This window comes from Camponotus vicinus, unplaced genomic scaffold, assembly GCF_025532165.1.
Source record: "Camponotus vicinus isolate PSW18456_S1 unplaced genomic scaffold, iyCamVici1.0 SCAF_1, whole genome shotgun sequence".
Taxonomy (NCBI): Eukaryota; Metazoa; Arthropoda; class Insecta; order Hymenoptera; family Formicidae; genus Camponotus; species Camponotus vicinus.
In genome coordinates this window covers 8945011-8971038 of record NW_028141945.1, presented here as the reverse complement: position 1 = coordinate 8971038, position 26028 = coordinate 8945011, and the positions used below count along the sequence as shown (strand labels likewise).

Here is a 26028-nt window from a genome sequence, read left to right as displayed (position 1 = left end):
CACAGATTTATTATATAAAATAAATTGCTACATAGAACAATTGCAGTCATGATCATCACAATTTTGGAATTTTACTTCAAATCTGATATCTATTTTGTATATCGATACCTAAATGGTTGGAATACAATTTGCATAAGTGATATGATAGATTTAGATCTAGAAGATAACAAAATAATATAATAAAATAATATTTATAAAAAGTTGACTGAAAATAATAAAATTCATCGATTATACATAAAATTATTTGATTGGATGTGATATAATTTTTATCATTTATATAATTATACGATATTCAGACATGCTTAAGTAGAAAGTGCAAGAAGGCCCTACATATAAGATGTCTCAATGGTATAATTAAAACTAATGATAATAAGAAAAGTAATGATTCTGTATGAAAAAATAAGTTGGAAAACTAGAATAAAATTGTTTCGTAGGAGATTTTATTTTCGAGAAAATTGGCTATTAAAATTGAAAAGTTAGTAAAAGTTAATAACATATAAAAGTTACTAACATACAAAAGTTAATGACATATTACGTATTTTTAAGAGTTTAAATAACTTCTAAAAAACTTTTATTACCTTTAATTGAACTTATATTGATCATAATCACGAAATATATATAACTTAATACATACGCACAACACCTTTTTTATTGAAAAGTGTATTTGAAAAAGGAATCTATTGAAAACTTCTATATATAATATTTCATCAGTGTGTAATTTAATTTTAATTTTAATTAATTATTAAATGAATTTATGTTACATTAATAACACAGGTCTACAAAAAATGGGGTCATGATTGTTGTTGGGCAGCTGGGGGTCATTTCCGAAGTAATTTTCTGCGTAGAATCCGAATCCGAGGTCAGAATTGGCCCATCACGTCAGGATTTTGAGATATTTGAGGTTATATACTCGAAAAATGGCTTTTTGGGCTACTTTTGAGGTTATGTACAGGACGCACAAAATTTTTTAGCTCTTTTCTTCTAATTGCATCATTTAGTACTACTCGAATGGTCTTTTCCTTGAGGAAAAATCGTAGATGACCATTCGACAGCTCATTTTGAAGGGAAAGAGTAGTACTAAATGATGCAATTAGAAGAAAAGAGCTAAAAAATTTTGTGCGTCCTGTACATAACCTCAAAAGTAGCCCAAAAAGCCATTTTTCGAGTATATAACCTCAAATATCTCAAAATCCTGACGTGATGGGCCAATTCTGACCTCGGATTCGGATTCTACGCAGAAAATTACTTCGGAAATGACCCCCAGCTGCCCAACAACAAAACCTTGTAGACCTGTGTAATTGTTGCCGAAAGAAATTAAACATTATATAACAAAAGATCATTAAAAAGATATAAATATTAATTTTTAGATAATTAATTTTTTATAGTTATTATTTTCTAAATTTCTAAATCAACTATATAAAAGGAAGTTCTGCACATTCTTATACAACTTATTTTTATCATGTAGAATCATCATCTTAACAATTGTACTACTTCAAATTTTATGTAATATTTTGAGTCATCAGGAAATAATATTATTTTTCAATCATTGTGCGCTTACACAACGATAATAAGCATAAATGTTTTTCGTTCTGTATCAACAAAAATCTCCGATAAGCGGAATTTTTGAATTAAACTCGTCGTCGCATAGTAAAAGATTCCCTTTACATACATTTTATTATTTTTGAAAAGATATAAATATTATTTTGATTGAGATTAAAATATTATTTTGTTACAACATTGTAACAATATTATCTTATCTAATTTCTTATATGTAAATTTTAGGAAAGAATTGATGATTATAAGCAACATTGGCTTCCCATTTTGATAAACGCGATTGTTTATATATTATCATCATCATCAAATTATTCTAAATTTAATTATTTTGCATTTCTATTAAATCTCTCCCAAAACTCGGAATCTAGATATGCAGCCATCCGGTTTAATTGAAAGTTTCACATAAGCCATTTTCATATTTTGATTTTGAACAGTAATTTGTTGTATAAAACTTTCAGTCACCTATAAAATATATATTTGATTAGAATCCGTTTATGTTCAACGTTTCCATGTTCAAATTTTGTATATATTTATAAGAAAAAATTTATTTTTGCAATGGAATATTAAATTGAGACAGTAGAACAAAAAAAAAGTGATCAAAAAGTCTATGAAAAAATCGATCAAATTTCCTAAAATATTAAGTATTAAATTAAACTTACGAAGGTATACGGTATAATATTCTGCCATGGTTTATTATTTATATCAGTACTATCATTTATTATGATGCCTTCTCTAAGTCCCTGCACTTGCACAACGTACGGTTTGTCCCCTTCACAGGAGAATTCAAGCTTAATAGAAACAATTTTACCACTGTATCCTAATTGAAATATTGCCCATTCTTCCCCGATAAGCTGAAATTCAAAACGTAGAACTCGTCTTACAATTATCGTCAATTACTGAAACAATATATAAAGCGACACTTTGTTAGGAAAAACTATTTTCCGTATTTTTGAAACAATATTGAAATTGAAGTAAAATGAATTTTATATCATAAGGAAAGATAGTTTTCAGTTACAATTTTAGATTATTATTTTTTGTAGTTTTCTGCATACCTCATTAAAGTTAGAGAAGTCACCAATGATTCTAACACGACTTCTCGCAGTTCGCCATTCGTCCTGCATGGAAATACTTTCTCCAGGCTTGATCAAATTATTAGGGTGTGTATTGTTATAACAACTACTATATGCTATACAATTACCACCATAAATATACGAAACAAGATCAATAAGCCAATTCTGAGATGGCATATATATGGGTCTCAACACTTTTCCGTAAACACTTAGTCTACTTATACCCCCGTCTGGAAAGATGTTGAGTCGCAGATGAGTGTAATCTTGTCCTGTCGATGGTATCATAAAAAACTTCTTACTCATTGATGGATAACCGGGATTTAGAGATTGCCATGAGATTAAATACGGCCATGTCTAAAATCACATTTAATAATCATTAATTGTACATCATATATAATTAGATTATCGAGAAATGAATGATTCCTTGTAGAAATATCTTGTAGAATATGATACAGTTTAAAAAAAATTATATAATTATCTATATAAAATTGCATAACAATAAATTGCCATGTTTTTCTTTGTTGATATATTATTTTTAATATTTTCAATCAAAATAAAAATTGATACAAGATGTTATACATAAAAGATGTTATGAAAATATATAAAACGTTTTAGTAATACACATTTTTACAAGATTTTATACTATTTGTTGGTGAATAATTGGAATTCAGATTTAGCGGTACAATCAATGTAACCAGTTGAAATGATATTTGTTAATTATTGATTATGTATCTTACATAGCAAATTATCGAGAAAAAGACGATTTCTTATATATAGAAAATGCGATACGCGTTTAGAAAAGTCATATATCCATAAAAAGTTGAATAATAATAAACTTGAATGTTTTCTTTTATTTTTAATACGTCCAATAAAAAATAAAAATTGTTTTCAGAAATCTAGAGATTAAGTGGCTTTATATATGAAAACATAAATTTGTATTTTGCGGCTTATAAGAGCCAGATACGAGATTATATATATATATATATATATATATATATATATATATATATATATATATATAGAGAGAGAGAGAGAGAGAGAGAGAGAGAGAGAGAGAGAGAGAGAGAGAGAGAGCGTCAATTTGACATACATACATACACATCGAAAATTAATCTTTTTCTAAAATCTGATTAAGTGCACAGGAGATAAATTTCTCTTGATCCATATACTATTTCAATTCGATTTTTAATAAACTCCTCTTTATTTCCCTGAAGAAATGGCAAGTGAAAGATTTTGGTTTCAGTTTCGATTCAACGATTTCGCCTCTATATATATCTCACCAACGCTTCTTCAAGGATTCACTAAAAATCTCGAATTGAAATATAGAGATATAGGTATAGAAATCAAGAAAAATTCGTACTCGCATATTAATCAGAGAATATATCAAAGAAAAATTAATTTTTAATGAAATCGACGCATTATCATCTCGTATTTTAGCGAAATACAAATTTATGATTCAAAAATGTTAAACATATAAAATGTTTTAATAATTTTTATAATATTTAATTATAATTAAATTTTAATTTGTGAAACCTCTGAATAAAGTTCCCTAATATGCGGCTCTTTGTTGGTGATAGGTCTGCCTCTTCTGTTGGAACGATCTTGATACTCCTCGAGAGTGTCAACATCTGTACATAAAAAAAAAAAAAAAAATATATATATATATATATATATACATAAATTATAAGTACAATTAAAAAATAAGAGATTAAAATCAAATTTTTTACAAAAATAAAAGAGAGGAAAAAAAAGAAAAAATAGGCGCGCGCTACAAAATTATTGCTAACAAACCTGTTGTTAATAATTGGGAGGCTTGTACAGAAAATTGGACCGGAATATTGCCGGTAAGATACATAGTATCTACGCAAATGAAATATATTTCAGCTCTTGCTGCTAACTGAATAATCGTAAAATCAGGTTTCCAATTCCTTCGTTTTCTTCTGGTTAACCATGCATCTGGATAACTACTTTTAATATTTGGTTCCATCTCCTAAAGTGAAAAATCGATGACAATGAGTATATATTAAAATATTGTTTATTCAACTATTTATTTTTCTCTACATCTTTCTATATATTCATTTATTGTAATTATATTTAAATATAATTCTATTTCTTTGCAACTATATTTTATATATAGCTTAAATGTAATTTAACAATTTTACAATACTGAAATAATAAATACTTTTTACTATATTGAAAAAATAAGTATTTCTATAATTATTACAAAACAAATCAATTGTAAAGATACCGGATCGGATCATTAATATATCTGATATAAGAAATTGTATAATCTAATTATTATAATTTTTACAATTACCTCCAACGTAATTACTTACATCAATTAGATTTTCAGCTATACCGAAAAAATCATCGGTTGAAAATAAAATTCTTGCTCCATTCTAAAATTCACATATATAATAGATTTTTATATAAATTTTTTAACGATTGATTACAAGAAATTATGTATTTTATGATAAAAATACATTAAATTATTGCAAAAAATATTGATGTAAGAAATAAAGAGAAAAATAATTTAAAGAAAAGAGAAAAATTGTAATTTAAAAGGTAAAAAATCAACGGTAATTATTTAAATTTAAATATAAAATAATATAAAATCAAAGTAGTATAAAATGCGTTGTTGTTGAGATAAATATATATTTTTCTAAATATAAAATATGTATAAAAGTTCAAGTATATAAAATATGTATAAAAGTTCAAGTACTTAATATAAGGCATAACCTTTCTTGTTTAAAGATTAGTTATTATTTGACTTTACAACTATATATATCGCTATTATGTTTATCGAATGTACAAAAATAACATTAAAACATTTTCCCAATACATATTGAATTCTTATGCTTCTATTAGCATAAAATTTTAGCATGAAATTACTATATCAAATCAAACAGAATATTTGTGTTATCTGTTAAAAATTGTTATATTAAAAAAAAGAAATTACTGATTCGGATGATAATTCACACAATTCAATTATGTTGTCCATTTTAAGTTTCTTGAAATTGTCTTCTGCACGATTCCGACTACAATGTAAAAAGATTATTTTTAGATAAAATATAATCGCGCGCGTTTAAAAAAATATTTAATATTTCCAAATATTTTCCATATCATAATGAATACATATCATCCTGATAGAATAGATAAATATACATTAACATATTAATATAAACACAATCATCGCTAATATGTAATCATATATAATAATATAATAAAATTTCTTTTAATTGATACAATTTTAATAAAAGTTTATTCGGATATCTTCAAATTTAATAATACGTCCAAAATAAAGAATTATTAATAACAATTTATTATTGTAATGCTAAAAAAAAGATTATTATATTCTGTAAATCGTTGTACATAATAACACTTGTATTATAAAATCATTACATGTAAAATATTCATAATTATTTCAAAAACACTGTCCAAGAATAATAATTTAGCTTAGATGTTTCTTCATTTAAATATACATATTTATTCTTACCTGTTCTCTTAAACACTTCCAATCAATGCTTTAAATCAACTAAAATTTTAAAATTTTAAACCTTAGTAAGGCATACAATGTCAGATGAATTCGCTACTGTACATAAATAAGTAATAGCGTTTATGATACAATATAAGAAAATTGAACTTTATACGAGTCGCTTGTTGATATTTACTTTTTGTATTTTTCTGATAAAGTTATGTTTCTTTGCTTCTTTGTGTGACGCTTATAAAGGTTCTATTACAAATGTCACAATTTTTACGCATACTTGTTACATTTGCAATGATATGTCGCACATATTTAAAAAAGAATTATTGATTTACAACGTTTATTTAATTCTCCATATAACTGAATTTATTTAGAGCAAAGGTGACAGAGTTATATCACATATGCTTTTAATAAATTTATTAACAATTTATTATTTCTCTCAACAAGTTTATTCCTAATATTAAGAAATTAATTGCGTCAATTAATAAATCGCACAGATTTATTATAAGAAATAAATTGCTATATATATATAACAATTGCAGTCATGATAGCATCACAATTATGAAATTTTACTTCAAATCTTATAATATCTACTTTGTGTATCGATATCTGATTAGTTAGAATACAATTTGCATAAATAATATGATAGATTTACATCTACAAGATAACAAAATAATATAACAACATTTATAAAAAGTTTATTAAAAAAAAGTTTATTGAAAATTTATCGATTACATAAAATTCTTTGATTGGATATGATATAATTGTTATCTTTTATATAATTATACAATATTCAGACATGTTTAAGTAAAAAATGCAAGAAGACCTTACATATAAAATGTCTCATTAATGTATGATAATTAAAACTAATGATAATAAGAAAAGTAATGATTCTATGAAAAAATAAGTTGGGAAACTAGAATAAAATTTTTTCACAATATATTTTATTATTTTCGAGAAAATTGACTATTAAAATTGAAAAGTTAATAAAAGTTAATGACATATAAAAATTAATGACATATTACGTATTTTTAAGAGTTTAAATGATTTCTAAAATTCTTCTATTACACATAATTGAATTTATATTGACAATAATTACAAAATATGTATAAGCTAATGCATATGATATCTTCTCTATCGAAAAAATGGAATTTATTTGAAAATTTTATATACAATATTTCTTCTCAATGTGTAATTTAATTTTAATCTAAATTATATTATTAAATGGATTTGTGTTAATAACCGTTGCCGAAATAAATTCAATGTTATCTAACAAAAGATCATTAAAATGGTATAAATATTAATATTATATAGTTAAGTTTTTGTAATTATTGATTTTCTAAATTTTTAAATCAATTTTATAAAAAAAGTTTCCCACATTTTTATACAACTTATTTTCTTTATGTAGAATCATCATCCTAAATGATTGTACCACTACAGACTGTACATAGTATTTTGCGCCATCAGGAAATGATGTTTCTTTCAAATCATTATGCCTCGCATACATAACGATGGAAGCATCAATTTTTCGTTATATATCAACGAAATCTCCGATAGGCCGCAAAAGTGAGAATCGAAATCTTTTTAAATTAATCTTGTCGTCACAAAAGGTAAAAGATTCTCTTTAAATTTTATTATCTTTAAAAAAAGATATTAGTATTATTTTGATTAAGATTAAAATATTACTTTGTTACAATACTGTAACAATATTATCTTATCTAATTTCTTATATGTAAATTTCAGGAAAGAATTGGTGATTATAAGTAACATCAGCTTCCCATTTTGATAAACGCTATTGTTTATATGTCATCAAATTATTCGAAATTTTGCATTTCTATTAAATTTCTCCCAAAACTCGGAATCCAGTTACGCAGCCATCCGGTTTAATCGAAAGTTTCACATAAGCCATTTTCATATTTTGATCTTGAACAGTAATTTCTTGCTTAGAACCTTCATTCACCTATAAAATATATATTTGATTAGAATCTGATTAATATTGATTAGGATCCATTTATGTTCAACGTTTCCATGTTCAAATCTTATATGTATTTGCAAAATAAGCAAAATTTATTTTCGCAATGGAATATTAAATTGAAACATTAGAATAAAAAAAATTGATCGGTAAGTGTATGAGAAAATCGATCAAATTTTCATAAATATTAAATATTACATCGAACTTACGAGGGTATACGGTATAATATCCTGCCATGGTGTATTATTTATATCATTTTCATTTAACATAATGCCTTCTCTAAGTCCCTGCATTCGTACAATGTACGGACTATCCCCTTTGAAGCCTGTTGTATCGAGCTCGATAGAAACAATTTTACCACTATATCCTAATTGAAATATAGCCCATTCTTCCCCGATTATCTAATTCATAACGCAAAAATCGTTTTACGATTATGGTCATTTACACAAGCAATACAGACGAAAGCAGCACTTTGTAAGGAAAAACTATTTTTGAAACGATATCGTTCATGTAAAATGAATATTGTTTTATAAGAAAAGATAGTTTTCAGTTACAATTTTAGCATTATTTAGTACTTTTTTAGTATTGTTACTTTTTGTGGTTTTCTATATACCTGATTAAAGTTAGATGGAGAATTATTATGTGGGAAGCCTTCGATGGATCTAATAAGACTTCTCGCAGTTTGCCATCCGTCCTGACTAAATATAGGCTTGATCAAGTTATTAGGGTGTGAATTGTTATAACAATTACTATATGCTATGCATTTACCACCATAAATCTTCGAAACAAGATCAATACGAGAATCCCAAGGTGGTGGCATGAGAGTGGGTCTCAACACTTTTCCGTAAACACGTAGTCTACTTATACCCCCATCTGGATAGATGTTGAGCCGCAGATGAGTGTACTCTTGTCCTGCCGATGGTATCATAAATAATTTCTTATGCATCGATGGATAACCGGGATTTAGGGGTTGCCATGAGATTAAATATGGCCATCTCTAAAATCACATTTAATAATCATTAATTGTGCATCATATATAATTAGATTATCGAGAAATGAATGATTCCTCGTAAAATAAAAAAATGTGATATATTTAAAAAATAATTATATAATTATGTATTAAAGTTGCATAACAATAAGTTGCTATGTTTTCCTTTGTTGATATATTATTTTTAACATTTCCAGAAATAAGAATTGATTTTTTGAATACATGTAAAAATATATATACGCTTTAATAATACAATTTTTATAATATTCATTAATGCATAACCGAAATTCAAATGTAGCGGTACGATCAAATGTAACCAGTTGCGAAATGTGATATTTGTTAAATATTAATTGTGCATCTTATATAGCAAAAAGATCGAAAAAAAGAGATGATTCCTTGTACATAGGAAACGTGATATGCGTTTAGAAAAGTCATGTATCCCTAAAAAGTTGAATAACAATAGATAACAATAAATTGAAATGTTTTCTTTCATATATTGTTACTAATACGTCGAATAAAAAATAAAAATTTCAGAAATCAAGAGTTTAAATAGCTCTATATGTGAAAGAGTATATTTGAATTTTGCGGCTTATAAGAGCTAGACACGGGATAATAGAAAGAGAGAGAGAAAGAGAGAGAGAGAGAGTCGGTCAGTTACATACATACATATGGAAAATTAATTTTTCTCTAAAACTGATTAATGTGCATTGGGCATGTATTTTTCTTGATCCATATACCAAGCGTAAATATCAATTCGAGATTATTAATATTCCTTATAATTCCTCTTTATCTTCCTGAAGAAAGCGATTTGGGTTCGATTTCCGATTCAACAATTTTGCTCTGATATTTTTTTCGCTTATGCTTCTTCAGAAATTCATTAAAAATCGAATTAAAATATATTCACACCTGGTATATAGATCAAGAAAAATTCGTGTCCTGAGCATATTAATCAGAGAAAAATTAATTTTCAATGAAATTGACTCATTATCATCCTGTATCTTATATTAGCTGCGAAATACAAATTTATGACTCAAAAATGTTAAACATATAAAATGCTTTAATAATGCAATTTTCATAATAATTATAATTAAATTTATATTTATAAAACCTCTGAACGAAGTTGGTTAATATTTGACCACTCTTCGTCGGTGGTATGTCCGCCTACTCTATTGGAACGATTTTGATAAAGCTCGGGACAGTCATGATCTGTGCATAATAAAAAAATATATGAATATATACATATACATATATGTATATATATATATATATATATATATATGTATGTATATATATACATATGCATATATAATAAGTACAATTAAAAATAAGTGAATAATATCGTCTTTTTACAAAAATAAAAGATAGAAAAAGAAAGATAGAAGAAAAGAAGACGCGCGCTACAAAATTATTCCTAACAAACCTGTTGTTGATAAATTGGTAGCTTGTACAGAAAATTTGAGCGCAGCATTGTTGAAAAGATTAGCAGTATCTACACAAATGACGCGTATTTCAGCTCTTACTGCTAATTGAATGATTACGAAATCGCAATTCTGCAATCGTTTTCTTCTGGTTATCCATGCATCCTGGTATGATAATCGAGATGTCATTTCTTCTGTGTTTATATCTGGTTCTGTTACCTAAAGTAAAAAATCGATGACAATGTTTATATATTTATTGAAATATTGTGTTATTTATATATTTTTTTGTACAAGTTCTCTCTCTATCATTCAATCACATTGGTATTATATTTAAATATAATATATTTCATTGTAATTGTATTTTTATATATTTATATATAGTTTAAATATAATTTTACGATTTTATAATACTGAAACAATAAATATTTCTACAATTATCTATTACAAAGCAAAACAATTGTTAATATATTAATATATCTGATATAAGAAATATAATCTAATTATTATAATTTTTACAATTACCTCCAACATAATCACTTACTTGAAGTAGATTTTCAGCTACACCGAAAAAATCATCGGATGAAAATAAAATTCTTGCTCCATTCTAAAATTCACACATATAATAGTTATATAAATTTTCTGACCATTGATTACAAAAAGTAATGTATTTTTTGAATATAAAAATATATTAAATTATTACAAAAAATATTAATGCAAGAAATAAAGAGAAAAATAATTTAAAGAAAGGAGAAAAATTATAATTTAAAAGGTAAAAAAACATAATTAGCGGTAATTATTTAAATCTAAATATGAAACAATATGATCAAAGCAGTATGAAATGCGCTGTTGTTGAAATAGATATATTTTTCTAGAATGTAAAAAAATAACATTAAAACGTATTTTAAATACATATTTCATACATATTCATTGAATTTGTATGCTTTTATTAACATAAAATTTTAGCAAGAAATTACTAAAATTACTAAATATTAAATCAAAGAGCATATTTGGTTTGTGTTCTCTGTTAAAAATTGTTATATTAAAAAAAGGAAATTACTTTTTCGGATGACAATTCATACAATTCTGCTGGATTGCCCATTTTAGCCTTCTAATTATCTTGTATTCTGACTGCAATGCAAAAAAATGTATTGTTTTTAGATAAGATATAATCGATCATTTAAGAAAATATTTAATATCTCTAAATATTTTTCATATTACAATGAATATTGATAGAATAGATAAATATACATTAACATATTAACATAACGATCAACAGAGCTAATAACCATATATATAATAATATAATAGAACTTCTTTTAATTGATAAAATTTTAATGAAAATTTATTCCAATATTTTCAAACTTAATAATACGTCCAAAATAAAGAATCATTAATAATAATTAATTATTGTAATGCTAATTATTATATTCTGTAAATCGTATATAATACCACTTCTATCATAAAGTCGTTATATGTAAAATGTTCATAATTATTTCAAAAACACTGTCAAAAAACAATAATTTAGTTTAGATGTTTCTCGATTTAAATACATTTTTATTCTTACCTGTACTCACAAACACTTCCAATCAATGCTTTAAATCAACTGAAATTTTAAACCTTAATAAGATATATATACAATGTCAGCCTTAGTAAGGCAATGTCGGGTAAATCCGTTATTGTAAATAAACACAATAATAGCGTTTATGATACAATATAAGGAAATTGAACTTTATGCGAGTGGCTTGTTGATATTTACTTTTGGTAATTTTATGATCATAATAAAGCTATGTTCCTTCGCCTTTATGTATGACGATTACAGAGATTCTATCTAAATTAAATTTGACATTCTCTTTTCACACATATATTTACTAAATTTGCATTAAATTTTCGCGTTATATTTAAAAAAGAATTATTATAATTTACAACCATAATTACATTTTTCGCCGCCTAATTGAATTTATTTAGAGCGTGGATATGTAGTATCTTTTTAATAAATTTATCAGCAGTTTATTACTTCTTTGTTAGTATATTTTCAATTTCAAGCAACTGTGTCAGCTGATGAATATGAATTCACAGATTTATTATATAAAATAGATTTCTATATATAAAACAATTATAGTCTTGATAAAGTCACAAATATGAAAAATTTTACTTTTAAATGTTATAGAATTTATTTTGTATATTAATATTTTATTGATGACAATTTATATAATTTATAATAATTTTGTATATTTATATTTTATTACATGCAATTTATCCACAAATATATATAAATAGTTGGATAGATTTAGCCACAAAGTACTGAAATAATATAATAAGTTATCGTTTATTATAAGATGATTTAAAATTATAAAATTATGAAATTAACTAAAATAAATAAATTTAAAATTATTATTATAAATTTAAAATTTATTGTTTACATGTAAATATTGTTTATATATATATATATATATATATATATATATATATAATATATATATATATATATATACTGTTTATATAAATAAATTTAAAATTATAATTATAAATTTAAAATTTATTATTTATATATAAAATCATTTAATTAGATGCGCTATATAATCGCTATTGTTTGTATAACTGTATGATATTCAGGTGCATTTAAATAAAAAATATAAAAAAGGCAAGATGTTCCGATATAATCAGTAAAGTAATAATTCTATATAAAGAAAAATATGTAAGAAATTTCTTCGCAAAATTCTTATATAAAAAATTACTTCACATTTTATAATTTACTTTTTTTATGTCTTTAAATCATCGTCTTCTTGGTTGTATTACCAGTTGCGGGACATTTTGTATGTTTAACATTTGCATCATTTGGAAATGACAATCAAATTTTGCATACATGACGATATGACCCGGAGCACAGGCTTTTGCATAGGCGTATAAGCATAAGCACAAGGAAATTGATAAGTATATTCATAAGAAAATGGACTAATCAATTTTCTTATGCTTATGGTTATGCGCTTATGCAGAAGTCTGTGCTCCGCTTATCTCTTAACATACTTTGTTATTTACAAAATCTTTGACAGTCAGCGGAATCACTCTACTAAACTTGTTATCGTGAATGGAATCACTCTACTAAACTTGTTATCGTATCGTGAAAAATTCTCTTTAAATTTATTATCATTTTCGAAATGCTAAACTAATTTAAACTATAATATTATTCATTTAAACTATTATTACAATAATTTTGTTATAATATGTAACGTTTTATCTAATTTTTTGTATATAAGTAGCAAGAAAGAATTAATGAGCAGCAATATCTCTTTTCCATTTGGATAAACGCGATAATTTATGTTTCATCATTATCGAATTATTCTAAATCAGATTTTTCATTTTTACTAAATATGTCCTAAATTTCCGGAATTTAATATGTCCGGAATTTTCCTAAAACACGGAATCTAGATATACAGCCATCCGGTTTAATCAAAAGTTTCACATAAGCCATGTTCTTAGTCTGATTTTGCGTAAGAATTAGTTGTTTAGTGCCAACATTCACCTATAAAAAATATCACAATAAATATATTTGATTAGAATTCGTTCATGTTTGATGTTCCAAATTTTACATGTGTTTGTAAAATAAATAAAATTTATTTTTACAATAAAATAATAATTTCAGTAAAAGAGTCAACGGCTAAAAAGTGATCTGTAAGGGTTTGATCGGTCAAATTTTCTATTAAATCAAACTTACGATAGTATACGGTATAATATTCTGCCATTGTTTATTAGTCATATCATTTAGACAGACGTCTTCTGTAATCCCTTGCAATCGTACAACGTACGGACCTTTGCCTACGCAGAATGATGTATCGAGTATGATAGAATCGATTATACTATTATATTCTTTTGAAAGTTGAAATACAGCCCATTCTTCTCCGACTATCTAAAAATCATAACGCAAGACTCATTTTATAGTCATTGTCAATTACACAAGCAATATATATGAAACCGGTACTTTGTAACAAAAATTATTTTTTATATTTTTGGAAAGATTTTGAAATGTAAAATGAGAATATTGTATCATAAGAAAAGATAATTTTCAATTACAATTATAGGATTATTACTTTTGTAATACCTCATCAACGAAGTAATTACATAAATTTGCAGCACTATTTAAACAATCTGTAGGGGATCTAATAAGACATCTCGCAGTTTGCCAACCATCTTCATCGTTAATGCTTTCTGAAGGCTTGATCAAGTTATTAGGATGTGTGTTGTTGTAACAACTACTATATGATACACATTTACCACCATAAATCTTGGAGACAAGATCAATCTGCATGTTCAGAGTTGGGGGTATGAAAATGGGTTTCGTCACTTTCCCGTAAACACGTAGTCTACTTATGCCACCATCTGGGAAGACGTTAAGCCGTACATGAGAGTATTCTTCTCCTTTCGACGGTATCATAAAATACTTCTTACTCATCGATGAATAACCAGGATTTAGAGGTTGTCGCGGGATTATCTGTAACCATGACTGAAATCACATTTAGTAATCCCATTAATGTATAGTAAAATTATCGAGAAACGAATAATTCCTCGCAGATATATCTTATAGAAAATGCAATACATTAGAAAAATGGTTATATAATTATCTGTATAAAGTTGCATAATAAAAAGTTGCCATCTTTTTCTTCGTTGATATGTTATTTTTAATATTTCAATCAAAAATAAAAATTGCTTCAAGAATTATGAAACAATAATATATGAAACGCTTTAATAATACAATTTGTGCAATATTTTATAATATAAAAATTTGTATTTTTGAAATGTACCTCTGAATTGTACTGCGTAATAAATGCCCAGTCTTCGTTGTTGGCAGAATTACCTAAGTTACGTTTATAAGGTTGAGGAATATCGGAATCTGTACATAATAAATAATATATTAATGTATGTAAAATGTATAAATACATCCGTGTACACACACACACACACACACACACACACACAAAATAAAATAAGAAGTATACTTTAAATAAGAAATAAGAATAAGAAATATACTTTAAAATAAGAGATTAAGTCTTTATAAAAATAAAATAGAAAAATACAGAAGAAAAATAAACAAAAAAGAGAAAGAGAATTGCTACAGAATTATCTCTAATAAATCAACTAATTAACCTGATAATTTGCTAGCTTGTACAGAAAACTGAGGTGCAGCATTGCCGATAAGAAGAGCAGTATCTACACAAATGAAATGTATTTCAGCTCTTGTCGCTAATTTAATAATTACAAAATCACATTCATAAAATATTCGTTTTCTTCGAGGCACCCACGCATCCATAATTTCATATCCATTCTCTTTTGATTTCTGTTTTTTGGGTTCGGTCTCCTGAAATGAAAAATTGATGATGATATGTATAATACATATATCTTGAAATATTATATATCCAATATATTTTATTGCATATGTTATCCTCTATATATTTAATCGTTGTAAAATTATATTTAATCTATATTTTATAGTTTATAGTTTAAACACAATTTATATACAAAATTGAAAAAATAAGTATTTTTTACAGTATTGAAAAAATAAATATTTCTGCAATTATATTGCGATAAAAATATTTAGGTTATTTTATACGCGACTTTTTACTGCTTTTCTCACTTTTTGCATAAATGTGCAGTCGAAATATGGAATTATTTATACAGGGTGACCCATTTTAACTTAGGCAGCCAAATAACTCGAAAAATAAGCAAGATAGAGAAAAATGTTTTAGACAAAAGTTGTATGGTTTCGAGGGGGCCATAAGATGGTATCATTGGTTTGACCTTGAAGAGTCATTTGAAGGTCACGTGAAGGTAACTTCAATTTTTTTAAATGGAATACCCTATATATTTTTGTACATTCTTGTAGCTTATTTCGAGAGCTTTCCAAAACACTATAATTAAGTACCTTTCCGTTAAGTACTTTTTGAGTTATGATGCTTGAAATAATTTCTTAATTTTACATAAACCGTAAAATATCTTGTAAAATATTCATTTTTCGATTATCTTACCTTAATACTTTTATGTACAAAATAATGAGAGGAATCAATTGGTGTAAAGAAAACACATAGTTGTTTTTAAGAAAAAATATGGAATTGTTAATTGCAAATTACATATTTTTTCTTCGAAACAACTATGTGTTTTCTTTACACCAATTGATTCCTCTCATTATTTTGTACATAAAACTATTAAGGTAAGGTAATCGAAAAATGAATATTTTACAAGATATTTTACGGTTTATGTAAAATTAAGAAATTATTTCAAGCCTCATAACTCAAAAAGTACTTAACGAAAATGTACTTAATTATAGTGTTTTGGAAAGCTCTCGAGATGAGCTACAAGAATGTACAAAAATATATAGGATGTTCCATTTAAAAAAATTGAAGTGACCTTCACGTGACCTTCAAATGACTCTTCAAGATCAAACCAATGATACCATCTTATGGCCCCCTCGAAACCATACAACTTTTGTCTAAAACATTTTTCTCTATCTTGCTTATTTTTCGAGTTATTTGGCTGCCTAAGTTAAAATGGGTCACCCTGTATAAACAAAAAGGCATGTTTTTATATATTATGAAGCAAATCAACATTAAATGTAAATATATCGCATCGGATCATTAATGTGTATCTGATTGTACAAGAAACTATAATATAATTGTTACATTTTTTTACAGTACATTCAATGTACATTCAATCACTTACTTTAAGTAGATTTTCAGCTGGGCCGAAAGCATCATCGGTTGCAAATATAATTTTTGCTCCATTCTAAAATTCAAAAGATTGTCATATTACAATCTTTTTTTTAATTAATTAAAAAAAGTAATTTTATGAATATGTCAAATTACTGCAAAAATGTTGATATAAGAAATAGAGAAAAATAAATTTTTAAAAATTAAACAAATAAAATTATAAGAATATATATGATTAATGGAAAGAAATCTGAGAATGTATGAGACTATTTAACCAATAATCAAAGTTAAATGCGTTATTGAAACGAATATACGTTTTTCTATACATAAAATCTCAAGGACTTAATATAAACTTGTTTAAAGCGATTTATTATTTGACTTTAAAATTATATATATTGCTATATTTATAGAATTTAAAAAATATCATACATTCTCAACATATACATATATGTATTGAATTCTTATACTTCTATTAGCATGAAATTTCTAGCAAGAAATTAGTACATTCGCTCAACCAGCCTATTTGGCTTGTATTATCTATTAAATTGTTACATTATAAAAAGAAATTACAATTTCAGATGACAATTCACACAATTCTGTTATGTCGTTCATTTTAGACTTTTTGAATTGAGATTTCTGCACGCTTCTAACTGCAATACAAAAAAAGAGTATTGTTTTTAAATAAGATATAATCGGTCATTTAAAATAATATCTAATATTTCCGAATATTTTCCAAATCATAATGAATATTGATAGAATAGATAAATATACATTAACATGCATTAAATATATATATATATATATATATATATATATATATATATATATATATATGTTAGCAAAAGGCGCGAGAATAGACCGAGAAGTGAGCGCGGCGCGAAAGAAAGAGAACGACAAGTCCCGATATATATATGTGTCTATGTACAGTCCTTTATTCTAATTCACAAATACAATTTTTAATATATTTACAGTTTCTTGACTAACGACGAAGAAAAGATCGAAAAATTCAAGCTGAATTTTGAATCCGCAAGCAACGGAGAAAATCGATTTATTCCGCGAGCGACGGAAAGAACGTTTTTAATATTCGAGAGCTAAATGATCGCGTCGGAGACTTTTCGACAAAAGGCTCAGTGCTCCGTGATCGCGTCGATTTATACTCAAGCCCTTCTCGAAAGATCCCGATTTTTCGTGAACTCGACGGTTACCGAGACAATGTTTAAATTGAGCGATCTAACGGGTTATTTGTTGTTGTTGGATCTTTCGAGAAGGGCGAGCGCTGTTTTCGGATATTCGCTGACAAAGCGATATCTCGCTATCGGCTGCCAGGGGCGCCGAACGAACGGCCGGGCCCTCGACTCTCCTTTTTAGTCGAGGGCCATTGCGAGAGTTTTAATTAATTTTTGATGTTTTTGAACATTCCGCCCGCCTCGCCGAAGGCGTTTGGCGAAATTAGGCTATTTGCGGCAGTGGATGCGCTGCACGCAATGGGAGAATTTATTTTACAGTAGGAAAAAATTTCAGAATAATATTCTATATCTAATTAAAAAATTCAGATCCGTTACTCGCGAGATCGGATCTATTACGGTTGAGGTCCGTAATCCTCGCTGCTGTTGACGGGTAGCACTACGAGTTTCACTACCGGTCGTACGAACTCGGAGGCTGCGGTGCGCACGGTGACGACGCGAACTTGGCCGTCCTCTCCGGGGTGGACTTTCGTGATTCGCGCGAGTGGCCATTTCGTTGGTGGTGTGAGTTCGTTCCGGAGAAGACATAGCCGACCGACCTGGAAGCCCGCCTCTTCGCGTAACCACTTAGGACGGTGAGTTATGGAGTGGAGGTACTCCTTCGACCAGCGCTCCCAAAAGTGATCCCGCATTTTTTGCAGGAGCTGCCAGCGGGATAAACGAGTCGCCGGTTGATGCAGCAAGGACGGCTCGGGTACGGCAGTCAGGGCGGCTCCCACCAGGAAGTGTCCGGGTGTCAACGCGGCGAGATCCTCAGGGTCGTCCGAGAGCGCCTGCAGTGGCCGCGAATTCAGGCACGCCTCGATTTGAGCGAGGAGGGTGCTCATCTCCTCGTATGTTAGAGTGGCGTCGCCAAGCACCCGTCGGAGATGATGTTTCAACGACTTGACGGCGGCCTCCCAGATACCACCGAAGTGCGGCGCGGAGGGAGGGTTGAACTTCCACTCGATTTTCTCGGAGGCGAGTCTGTCGATGACCCAGAGACTTTCGGGGGTGCCAGCGGTGAAGAGAGCCCTCAACTTCGAATCGGCTCCCACGAAGGTGGTTCCGCAGTCACTACGGAGACTGCGACAAATGCCGCGGCGAGAGACGAATCGTCTGAGGGCCGCAAGGAAGGCCTCGGCCGTATAGTCCGAGACCACTTCGAGGTGTACTGCCCTGGAAGCAAGGCAGACGAAGACCGCTACGAAGGCCTTGTAAGAGCGATGTCCACGCCCCTTGGTGGTGCGAAGTTGAATCGGCCCGGCGTAGTCGACCCCGGTGTGAAGGAAGGGCCTCGCAGGTACCACGCGTTCTCGTGGAAGGTTGCCCATCAACTGCTGTGGGGTTGCCGCCCGCCATCGCACACAAATGAGGCATCGCGAGATAGCTCTTTTAACGATGGCTCGACCTCGTGGAATCCAGTATCGCTGGCGGATCAGAGACAATGTGAGCTGCGCTCCGCCGTGCAACGCTCGTCGATGACAGTCGTCCACGATTAGCCGGGTGAGGTGCGAATCCTTTGGCAGGAGGACGGGATGACGCTCGTCGTAGGCCAAGATGGAGTGCTTAAGCCGGCCGCCAACCCGCAAGAGGCCCTTAGGATCTAAAAAGGGACTAAAACGGACGAGTGAGTTTGATTTGCTGAGCGTAAGATCCTGACTTATTAATTTTAATTCGGCCTTGAATTTTTCAGATTGCACTCGCCGGATCCAGGAAACTCGAGCCTCCTCTATCTCGTCAGCAGACAGAGTCGTTCCGGGGGAGCGCCGGCGAGTGACCGCTGCACAACCTGCCTTCACGTTCAGCCACCGTCGGCACCAGGCTGTTACGCGCAGGAGTCTCTGCAGGGAGGAGAAACGCAGCAACTCGGCGGCCTCGCTCGTTGATGCCTCTGTTGCTTCGACGTGGACTCGGGTGCGCTTCTCAGGCAGGTCCTCCTCGATGTTATGGCTGATGGTAGTCGGCCACGCAGCGGTTTCTAACCTTAGCCAAGGTGGACCCTGCCACCACAGTGGGTGACTCAGCAGCGCACTGGGAGAGAGACCGCGGGAAGCGCAGTCGGCTGGGTTGTCCTGGCCAGAGACGTGATGCCACGTAGCCTCCGGGGTTGTCCTCTGGATCTCGGAGACGCGGTTCGCGACATAGGTTTGCCACCTGGTCGGGTGACCTCGAATCCAGCCCAGCGTGACGGTGGAGTCCGTCCACAGGTGAAGCGGTGCGGCTACGTCGAGGATCGCCATGGCGTGTTTGGCTAGGCGGCAGAGAAGGACGGCAGCGCATAACTCTAAGCGAGGTAAGGAAATCTGTTTGAGCGGCGTGACCTTCGTTTTGGCTGTGATCAAACTGACGGCCCATGAATCGTTTAATTTTGTCCTCAAGTACACGACGGCGGAATACGCGCGTTCAGAGGCGTCGGAGAAGCCATGGACCTCCAGGTGCGTGCAAGAAGGGTCCAGATTGATCCAGCGAGGTACTCGGATTTGCTCGAGTACCGGGATTTCCGCATGGAAGTCGACCCAGTTCGATGCGGAGACGTCATCGAGCGGGGCATCCCACTCGAGTCCTTGAAGCCAAGTAGATTGGAAAGCGATCTTGGCACGGACCACGACCGGCGCCAGCCAGCCGAGGGGATCGAATAGTTGCGCCACCAAAGACAGCACGGATCTCTTAGTGACGGACTGCAAGGCAATGTGCCGGGTAGCGAAAGAGAAGTCGTCCGTAGCGGGATGCCACTGCAGTCCCAAGGTGGAGTGAGCCTCGTGTGGTCTCCAGTCACGGAGTTCGCGCTGCAACCGATGCTCCATCGGGATGGCGGAGAGGAGAGCCGAGTCGTTGGTCGACCACTTCCGGAGAGGAAAGCCGCCCGCCATGCAGATGTCGGACAGCTGTTTGCACATCTCCTTGGTCTCCGCGAACGTTGATGCTCCAGTCAGAATGTCGTCCATGTAGACGTCCCGTCGGAGTGCGGCCGTCCCCAGTGGATACCGCTCACTCTCGTCCTCGGCTAACTGCTTCAGGGTGCGCATCGCCAGAAACGGCGCACACGCGAGACCGTAAGTCACCGTGCTCAGCTGATACTCCGCTGGACTATCTTGCTCGGAATAACGCCACAGAATTCTTTGCAGGTCCCTATCGTCCGGATGTACCAGGATCTGCCGGAACATCTTTTCTACGTCGGTGGCGAGGACGTATCGGTGTTGTCGCCAGCGGAGTAGCACGTCGGCGAGAGGAGGCAGCAAATTCGGACCCACCATAAGATGATCGTTTAGAGTTCTGCCCGAAGTAGCTGGCGTGGAGCCGTTGAAGACCACGCGCAGCTTCGTGGTGACGCTGGTCTTCCGCAGAACGCCGTGGTGAGGTAGGTAATTCACCGACTCATTTGATTTGGCGGCAGGAGCTATGGGTGACATGTGGCGCAAGTCCTCGTACTGCCGCATGAAGTCTGAATAGAGCGCGTGAAATGGAGGATCCCGAGTGAAGCGCCTCTCCATGCTGAAGAGAACTCGCAGAGCCGAAGAGCGCGTTGCTGAAAAGTCTGGCAGAGGAGAAACGACCGGCAGACGCACGACGTATCGGCCGTCGGCGGTTCGCGTATGAGTCCGGCGAAAGAAGTTCTCGCACTCCTGATCCACAGGCGAGAGAGCTACAGCGGCGTCAGAGAGCTCCTCCTGCTGCCAGAACTTCTGTACGAGGGCGCTTAGACTTTCCTCGGCCAGGCAGTGGTGTGCTAGCGTGCGACGCGGAGTGGCTGTTGCGCCGACGGCCCCAGATAAGATCCAGCCTAATGCCGTTTTTTGTGCCACAGGTTCCTGTGATTTGCCTCGCCGAAGTCCCTCCTGGAGGATGGTGGCGTAGACATCAGCTCCCAAAAGGATGTCCACGGGGTCCGCAGCTGAGAAGTCCGGATCGGCGAGCTCCAGTCCCTTGATGTGCGTCCACGCTTGACGGTCGGCCTTGATCCCGCCTTCATAAAGGGTGAGCCGGGGAAAGACCAAGGCGGTCACGTTTATTAAAGGCCCGTCGCATAGAGAGCGGATCTGGAGAGCGACCTGACCGCGCGCGAGGCCCGTCTGCTTGCCGCCGACTCCATACACCGCGACCGAGGTAGGAGATCGCACCAGATGAAGACGCTGGGCTAAAGCTTCGGAAACTAGTGAAGACTCCGAGCCCTGATCGACTAGGGCGCGCGCAGTGTGGACGCGGCCGAACCGGTCCATTACGCGAACGCGCGCGGTAGCAAGGAGCACCGACACCGTCGGCTCGGCCTTGCGTTGCGCTAAGTGCGACGTCTTAGCGACTTCGACCGACGGACACGCCTCGTGGAGAGTCGAGTGATGACGCGCGCGACACAACGAACACGTCTTCTGAGAAGCACACTCGCTTACCTTGTGCTTCCCGAGGCAGTTAAGACACAGATCGTTCGCCTCGACGTGACGCTTCCTCTCTTCCGCCGTCTTGTTCTGGTAGAGATCACAGAACATTATGTAGTGGTCCTGACTACACAAGGAGCAGCGACCTCGTTTGCTGTCCTGCTTTCGCGCGTGTAGAGTGCGGGTTTTCTGCGTTGTACTCGAACTCGACTTGGAAGAAGCGGCCTCGACCTTGACTGGCTGCAACGATTCCAAGGTGTGCAACCGACGATCCAAGAAGAGCTGCAGTTTATCATACGAAGGTGGATCGTTTGAGTCACTAATAAAATTCTCCCACTCGCGACGAGATCGAGGATCGAGAAGGTCGACAACCAGGTGCACAAAAAGGTCTTCGCCCTTCGTGATAGGGCGCCCAATGCTCTCCAGGGAGCCCACGGTGCTCTTTACGCTGTGGTAGAGTTTGCGCAGATCAATCACCGACTCGCTCTTCAGTTTTTGAAGTGACGTGAACTGGGAGATGTAACTGCGCACCAGGAGACGCTTGTTCTCATAGTAGGCAATGAGAGCATCCCACGCGCGCTCGAAGTTCTCACTTGTCGTAGGCAGGCTTCTGACCAATAATTCTGCCTCTCCCTTAAGGCACGCCTTCAGATAATGGAGCTTCTCAACTGGTGTTGTGAGGGTGTCCCTTCCGATTAGGGACTGAAAAAGGTCGCGGAAAGCTGGCCAATCCTCGTACTTCCCGGAGAAATGAGGCAGCTGGATCCGTGGAAGCGTAGTGCGAGGAGCCTGAGAGGACGGCTCTAGCGCCTTCGTAGCAGCTTCCTCGGTCTTGAGGCTACGCAGAAGGTCCAACAGCAAACCTTTATTACCGAGGTAGGCCTCCTCAGCCAGAGCAGGTATGTCGAGTTTTAAATACTCCGAATCTGCGATTTGGTCTAGGTGGTTTAGAAGCTCATCGTTGTGAGTGTCAAATTTGGTCCAGTACCTCTCCAAGGACTGCAGGCGCGCCTCCACGGCGCCCACAGTGATTCTGGCAGCGCCCAGCTTCATCAGGTTCTCGTGAGTGCGAGCGATTTTGCCGTAGAGATCCGTTGCGGCGGTAATTATTAACTCTGCCTTACGACTCATGATGGCTTGAATTTCAGGTGACTGATCTCCGAAGCACAGAGGAAGCACACCACTTTTCACTCACACGGCGTCGTATAAAAAACCGGTCACGAAGATCCGGCTCGAAGGACCAGCAAATGTTAGCAAAAGGCGCGAGAATAAATCGATTTTTTCCGTTGCTTGCGGATTCAAAATTCAGCTTGAATTTTTCGATCTTTTCTTCGTCGTTAGTCAAGAAACTGTAAATATATTAAAAATTGTATTTGTGAATTAGAATAAAGGACTGTACATAGACACATATATATATCGGGACTTGTCGTTCTCTTTCTTTCGCGCCGCGCTCACTTCTCGGTCTATTCTCGCGCCTTTTGCTATATAATTATCACTAATATTCACATATAATAATATCAGGTTGTCGGAAAAGTCATGACGCATTTTTTCTATGTGTTTCAAAGTCATTTATTTATATAAAGTACAAAGATCAATCAATGATATATTGCCCGTTTTGTTCGATAACCTTTTGCCATCTTTCAGTAAGTTTCATAATTCCTCGTTTATAAAAGGACCTGTCTTTATCGGCGAAAAACTGAACAAGGTGCTGATTTACGGCCTCATCGGAATTGAACGTTATACCACGCAAGGAGTTTTGAAGAGCACGAAACAAGTGGAAGTCTGACGGCGCAAGGTCAGGCGAGTATGGTGGATGTGGCAACACATCCCATCCAAGCTCCAACAATTTTTGACGGGTGATCAAACTTGTGTGTGGTCTCGCGTTGTCGTGATGAAACACCACTCCCTTACGATTAACGAGCTCTGGACGTTTCTGGATGATGGATTCGTTCAAACTGTTCAATTGCCGACAGTACACATCCGAATTGATTGTTTGGTTCCTTGGTAGGAACCAAACGCGCCGTCAGATGAACTTCTTTGAGTTCATGAGGAACCCAAACATCGAGCCTGTTTACGAATCCCAGCTTCTTCAGGTGGTCGTGAACGGTCGAATGATGGATTTTCAATATTTCTGCAATCTCTCGTGTCGTGTAACGTTGGTTTGACTCGATTAATGCCTTGATTTTGTCGTCATCAACCTCGGTGGGCCTCCCTGACCGAGGAGTGTCGTTGAGGTCAAAATCACCAGCACGAAATTTTGTGAACCATCGTTGGCACTGACGTTCTTGTAGAGCATTGTCACCGTAAACCTGACGCAATTTTGCACACGCCTGACGCGCGTTCTTCCCTTTACGGAAGTAATACAATAAAATATGGCGAAAATGCACAGTTTGGTCTTCCATCTTATCCTTGTTGTAAAATTATTAAAACTCAACCAAATCGCTCAATTTTTTTTTTGGGATGAAGCTAGAACTGTCATCTGTCAAATGACATAGCAATAACATAGATGCGAATGACTCTAGTACCTTAAAAATGAACTAGCGCCATCTATTTGCCAAAATGTGTCATGACTTTTCCGACAACCTGATAGAACTTTTTTTCTAATCGATGAAATTTTATCGAGAATAGTTTATATTGATATTTTCAAACTTAAAAGCCAAAGTAATAGATCATTTTTGTCATTGATAATGATTACTTAGCGTGGCGTTAATTATTATATCTTGTAAATCGTTGTGCACAATAACACTTGTATTATAAAATCATTATACATAAAATATACAAAATTATTTTTCAAAAGTAATACCTTCTCTTTGGATATTTCTCGATTTAAATATATTTACTCTTATTTGTTTTCGCTAACACCTTCAATCGTTGCTTCAAGTTAACTGAAATTTTAAGCACTTAATAATGTACACAATGTACACAAGGTCGTTATCATAAATATCTCGAAAAATGATTATTTTTAAAATATTTTAAAATAAAGTAATGTTTTGTATATTTTCAATTGCTTCTATATTTTCAAAACACACTACTCTTTTATTTAATATAATTTGTTCATAATAAAATCTAAAATATATGCAACACTAGAAAATTTTTATAACATAGAGTTATATCAAATTTGACTATCGCTTCTAATGAATCTATCTTTGACTTTTAACATTAATCTGATAATTCTTTGCTTGATGTATTCTTATTTTATTTTACATTTTCATGTTTGACTTTTATAAGAAAAGATGAAGATTTATTATTTA

The 26028-nt window shown here is 33.2% G+C and overlaps 5 protein-coding genes across 10 annotated transcripts; all 5 read right to left on the bottom strand.

Annotated features, from left to right (window-relative positions):
* Positions 1–95: 95 nt before the first annotated feature.
* On the bottom strand, positions 96–6442 carry LOC145968546 (putative inactive allantoicase). The gene is made up of 8 exons (XM_083094106.1): positions 6121–6442; positions 5584–5662; positions 4961–5023; positions 4416–4614; positions 4158–4252; positions 2607–2978; positions 2214–2405; positions 96–2016 (listed from the first exon to the last, which is right to left on the bottom strand). Exons 2-8 carry the CDS (start codon positions 5623–5625, stop codon positions 1894–1896), a joined length of 1086 nt encoding a protein of 361 aa, XP_082950232.1. The 5' UTR covers positions 5626–5662; positions 6121–6442; the 3' UTR covers positions 96–1893.
* A 431-nt stretch (positions 6443–6873) lies between these two features.
* On the bottom strand, positions 6874–12286 carry LOC145972444 (putative inactive allantoicase). Its single transcript, XM_083101066.1, has 8 exons — positions 12051–12286; positions 11544–11614; positions 11028–11090; positions 10489–10705; positions 10177–10274; positions 8694–9077; positions 8290–8481; positions 6874–8068 (listed from the first exon to the last, which is right to left on the bottom strand). Exons 2-8 carry the CDS (start codon positions 11583–11585, stop codon positions 7946–7948), a joined length of 1119 nt encoding a protein of 372 aa, XP_082957192.1. The 5' UTR covers positions 11586–11614; positions 12051–12286; the 3' UTR covers positions 6874–7945.
* Positions 12051–25788, bottom strand: LOC145972417 (putative inactive allantoicase). Of its 6 annotated transcripts, none has more exons than XR_014439159.1 (9): positions 25581–25784; positions 17752–17831; positions 17195–17257; positions 15626–15836; positions 15283–15371; positions 14583–14984; positions 14199–14390; positions 13241–14006; positions 12051–12089 (listed from the first exon to the last, which is right to left on the bottom strand). XR_014439159.1 is itself a non-coding variant. In XM_083101029.1 (9 exons), exons 2-9 carry the CDS (start codon positions 17791–17793, stop codon positions 13875–13877), a joined length of 1062 nt encoding a protein of 353 aa, XP_082957155.1. In that variant the 5' UTR covers positions 17794–17831; positions 25581–25788; the 3' UTR covers positions 13062–13874. The 6 variants fall into 6 exon arrangements, 5 of the variants coding, with proteins under 5 accessions (XP_082957155.1, XP_082957145.1, XP_082957129.1 ...); XM_083101029.1 differs by lacking the exon at positions 12051–12089 and having other exon boundaries at positions 13062–14006; positions 14583–14860; positions 14930–14984; positions 25581–25788; XM_083101019.1 differs by lacking the exon at positions 12051–12089 and having other exon boundaries at positions 13062–14006; positions 14583–14972; positions 25581–25787.
* Positions 18761–23908, bottom strand: LOC145976559 (uncharacterized). Its single transcript, XM_083107752.1, has one exon. It carries the CDS (start codon positions 23906–23908, stop codon positions 18761–18763), a length of 5148 nt encoding a protein of 1715 aa, XP_082963878.1.
* Positions 24691–25179, bottom strand: LOC145976551 (histone-lysine N-methyltransferase SETMAR-like). Its single transcript, XM_083107739.1, has one exon. The coding sequence runs from the start codon at positions 25177–25179 to the stop codon at positions 24691–24693; it is 489 nt and encodes a 162-aa protein (XP_082963865.1).
* Positions 25789–26028: the final 240 nt, after the last annotated feature.